The 4,474-nt window shown below is 30.4% G+C and overlaps 1 protein-coding gene across 1 annotated transcript in view; it reads left to right on the top strand.

Moving 5' to 3' along the window:
• Positions 1 to 4,474, top strand: part of LOC106469761 (nucleolar protein 16-like) — an 11,273-nt gene that overhangs the window by 4,970 nt on the left and 1,829 nt on the right. The window contains exon 4 of the mRNA XM_013930273.2: positions 3,190 to 3,296. Within this exon, the coding sequence (XP_013785727.1) occupies positions 3,190 to 3,296 (107 nt within the window). The remainder of the gene's footprint in view (positions 1 to 3,189; positions 3,297 to 4,474) is intronic.

A 4,474-nucleotide genomic window follows, 5' to 3' on the forward strand; every position in this document is an offset into this window, starting at 1 on the left:
ATTCCTGTGATTGTCATTAACTGACAGGCTTGTTTCTGGCTTGAAAAGTATTTGCTCGAAACATCGCCAAGTTGATAAATTATTACCTTAATCTTTAAAGATGATTTTTTTCTCTAAAAGTCTAATTTATTTTATTTTATCACCTTTGCATTTTTCTACTTATATATAAAGAATAGGCTTAAGTGTCATTGACAGTTAACAGCAAAAAGAAAAAAAAAAAAAGACCCAGGTAAGTACTATATTTCTTGTTTATCATGTGCATCTTTTATTTATTATTATAAAAGTATCTAAAACGTAAAAACTAAACTTTTTTGAGGTTAGATTAAGTAGGATAATAATAAAAAAATTTCATGATGTATGCTCGAAAGTAGCTCGTGCATTATGTAATGTGATAGAATAACATGAGCTCCATGTTCCCTAATTGATTTAAAAATTTTTGGTGGGAACATTATCTAGTTCAAAGGGCAATAAAATTAAAGTATAAACAAATATAGTTTCATGTTACAATTTGAAATATTTGTGTGTGTGTGTGGCTTTGAGTTTGGTCAAATTGACCAACCTTATATACAGAGTTAGGGTAGAGGAAATATCACACAAAATTATAAAGTTGTACTGAAAAATAATGTTTTATAATTATTTAGGAGGTTTGAGAGATTACATAAAATTCTCAAATTTTCAGGTTAATGAAAGTATTTTTAATCTTTGTTAGTGGTAATTAGACTCATAACAAGACATTTGGTAAAGATTTTGGAAGTTAAAAAAATGTAAGCTAATAGCTTGATAACTTCACTATTAAAGCCAATACTGGCTTAAAATTTAGCACACTTGTTGATATTACTCTTCTGTAGCTTGAATTTGTTTTAAATTCAAAAATCTTTACCAATTGTCTTGTTATGAGTCTAATTACCACTAACGAAGGCAATAATTAAAATTAATTGCTCATATCTCATTAACATTGCAGAAAATTTGCAAAGTTTTAATTCAAACTATGAGAATGTTCACAAATAGAATGTGTATCAATTTTTCACGTTTTTATCATTCCTAAATAGTTATGGTGTTAAAACATTTTACGTATTTCTTTATTCCTACCACATTAATTATACATATGACATGTATGACTGAAAGTGTACTTTCAGAGATTGCGATATCATACTTCTGTTTTATCTTAACTTGAAGGTTATAAGAAGTGTTTAACAGTGTTTCCTTATCATGTAAATTTGCACAGTTTTAAGGGTCAGTGCTATCTTAAGGAGTACAGTGGGTGACGGCAAAATGTTCTGATTACTCGTGTCCTATTATTTATTGAAAAGTTGAATGATAAAAATAGGTCAGTTTTCCAAGCATTTTCTTTTTATAGTCATGAAAAGCATATTAGTCATTAAGACATATGACAAGAACTACTTGGAAAATACTACAAGTTACCTGGTATCAAACTAATGGCTTATTTATTAGTTGTGAATCCACATGCTACAGTATTATACAAACATTTATCAGACTTGCTTCTATCAAGCTTAACACTCATGTAACAAGAATGACCTACTTTACAACCACAGGGGACACATAACTAGACATACACACACTGTCCAACATTGACATGTTCTGGAAGCACACTTACTGAGCTCAAGCACATCAACTACCATCATTCATACAGTGTGTTTTATTTTGGATAAACCGTCTTTAAATGTCGCATGCCAAAAGTATAATATCTGACGTATATCAAGAACTATTAACTATAGAACAATATACAACATTAATGTGGTGACAATTTGTTGCTGGATTATTTATAACCAATAGAAGGAGAGTTTAATTTACTGCTTTCTTTATGAGGCTAACTCATTTTCAGGATTAGTTTTGAATTATTCTGTGTTAATTTCATTGTTTGCTATTCACAAGATCATCCTGATCAGGTAAGGAAATTATTTTAACACACGTTTTAGCTATTAGGAAGCCAGTTAAAGTGTAATATTTTTTTTTGTGTTATAAGTTGCATATTTACAATAATACTTCTACAAAAAAAAAGAAATAGGGTTAACTTTCATCAAGACTTTGAGAGCAAAAAGTACAAGATCCACATGTAAGTGCTAAATATCTTGTTCTTATGTATGTATTTTTGTGATTTAAGTAACTAACTTGCATTTGATAGCATGAGCACATTCTGGAAAATCAATGCTGTGTTTACACAACTTCCCTCTTGTAATAATTTGCTTTGGCAATTTAATCTAAGTAGCAGTGAATCTAAATGACCAGGAGATTTGAACTATATTAGCTTTGGCTGTAACAATATACAGTCATTCTAAGTGGGAAAAAAAATAGATCAATTTACGTTTATTTCATATTTTCTTGTGGTGGTTACAAGGTTGGTCAGATGGATCAAGCCTGTATACAGTGTTAGGGTAGAGAGGATAATAGATAACATATGACGTTTTACTGAGAAAAAACTTGATATTCATTTAGGAGATTCTAGGGGTTATTTTCAGTCTTAACATGAAAATTACTTTGCACTGTGGCTAGTTGGAGTCTGAGTCAAACTCTGACTCCATATATTAACAGATGTTTACTAAAAATATTCAATTAAAATCTGATTTTCTGTGTAAAAATATCTGGGATATTTACTAAAAGCTTGAAAATGTTTGTGAAGATACACTTAATGCATTAGAATTTATTTATAGTTTTATGGATGTAAGGTTGGTCAAAGTGATCAAGCCCATATTGAGGGTTAACAGGCTACTCTGAAAATAGTTTTAAAAAATCACATTTAAAAAAAATTTTTGTATTGCCCACTTATTCATACTTAATTTGGTTTCAGACAGTTAATGTTTTTTTCTTTTAACACATAAAGTCCTCACAATAATGCCAAGTAATAAAATCTCAGATTTTAAGATGTATGCAGTATACTGATACTAGGATTTTACAAACTCTACTTTAACCACCTGAACGGGATTTGAATATTGATTGGTGAGCATTGTACACTATTTATTACTTAGCTTGCTTCATGTTACTGCTGTGATTGCTTTGTTATGATTGGTAAATTGTTTTCTAACTGATAAAATAGGTTGTTTATTTCAGGCTACAAGTTATCAGTCTAAGCATTTTCCAAAGCATACAACAACAACGGTTTAAGATTAAGACCATAATCCAGAATATTTGAGTCTAATATTTAAACAGTTTGAATTTCCCACTATTTTTCAGATCTAGAGAAAGAAGCAACTGCACCAAGGGCTAAAGGTTTAAGGTTACCTAAAGATGTAGTTGTTTTTTGTACCTATATGCTTGAAAAATATGGCGATGATTACAAAGTAAGTATCACTGTTGTTTTTAAGTTTTGTTTCTTAAATTGTTTTCTTACCCCTTAGTCTTATGGTTATTTCCAAGTATTGGAAGAGATGAAAAATTACAGGAGGTAATTTTAACTAATTTTGGTAATTATAATTAATAAGTATTTATATACATTACATAGAATGGAAATAATTGTGTCGCTCTTGGATTGTTGTAATTGAAGATTACTGAAATAAATGGTTCTAACAAATAGTAAGTGAAACACATCACATCCATAACATTAAAGATTTTATGGTAGAGAAAATCAATACTTTGTATATTCCAAAAATACAGATAGTATATTGCCAACTGGTCTATCAGGCATTCATCATAAGTACAGAAGAATCTTGGATACCAGTTTTTGGTTCAAGTGATGCTGTTATTGTTGGCTAAAGTATTTAACTAGAAGACAAAGTACAAAAAGATGTTCTTTTTCTATGTGTATGTCAGGGATATAGTGTTGATGCGTGATACATATGTTCAGTTGGAGATCTGTTTAGTGAAGTAACATTAGTACAAAGATGTAGTATATTGAACAAGAAATGAAATTTAAACAATTTCAAAAGATATTTGTACGTGACAGTAATTACTAAAATGAGAATTACAGATCTCTGCAGTTTAAATATGTCTTAATTATATAAATACAACATAAGGTATCAACAGGAAGACAAAATCAAAATATTAAAAAATATATTATTAACAGGCCCCTTATGAGCCACTGGGGGACATTTTTATTGGAAAAAAAAACCCTACCCAATCTGGTTTTTCTTAATTGGAACTGAAATTTTTTTGACATTTTTATTTGCTAAAAAGAAAGCATTTTCCACACACTTTTAGCATTGGGTTTGCAAAAAATTATTTGAAGTGGTAAAGTCATTGAAATTCGTCAGCACATCACGAGCTTAACGGTCAAGCACGAGAAGCATGGAAGTCTCCAAATGATACACAGGGTTATTCAAGACCCGTTTAGAACCACCTTGGTAGATATTGTGCAGCAAAGCAAATACAATATTATGTCTGTGGCTGCTTTCAAAGTGTTCCTGTCTGCACATCCTTCTGCTGACTACCGTGATGCCTCGACCTTCCCTACCGAATCCCGGGTGAAATCGTTCATATCTCAATTGAAAGCTAAACATAAAAAGGTGATAGCAGAAGCATA

The sequence above is a fragment of the Limulus polyphemus genome, unplaced genomic scaffold (assembly GCF_000517525.1).
Source record: "Limulus polyphemus unplaced genomic scaffold, Limulus_polyphemus-2.1.2 Scaffold3644, whole genome shotgun sequence".
Classification (NCBI taxonomy): domain Eukaryota; kingdom Metazoa; phylum Arthropoda; class Merostomata; order Xiphosura; family Limulidae; genus Limulus; species Limulus polyphemus.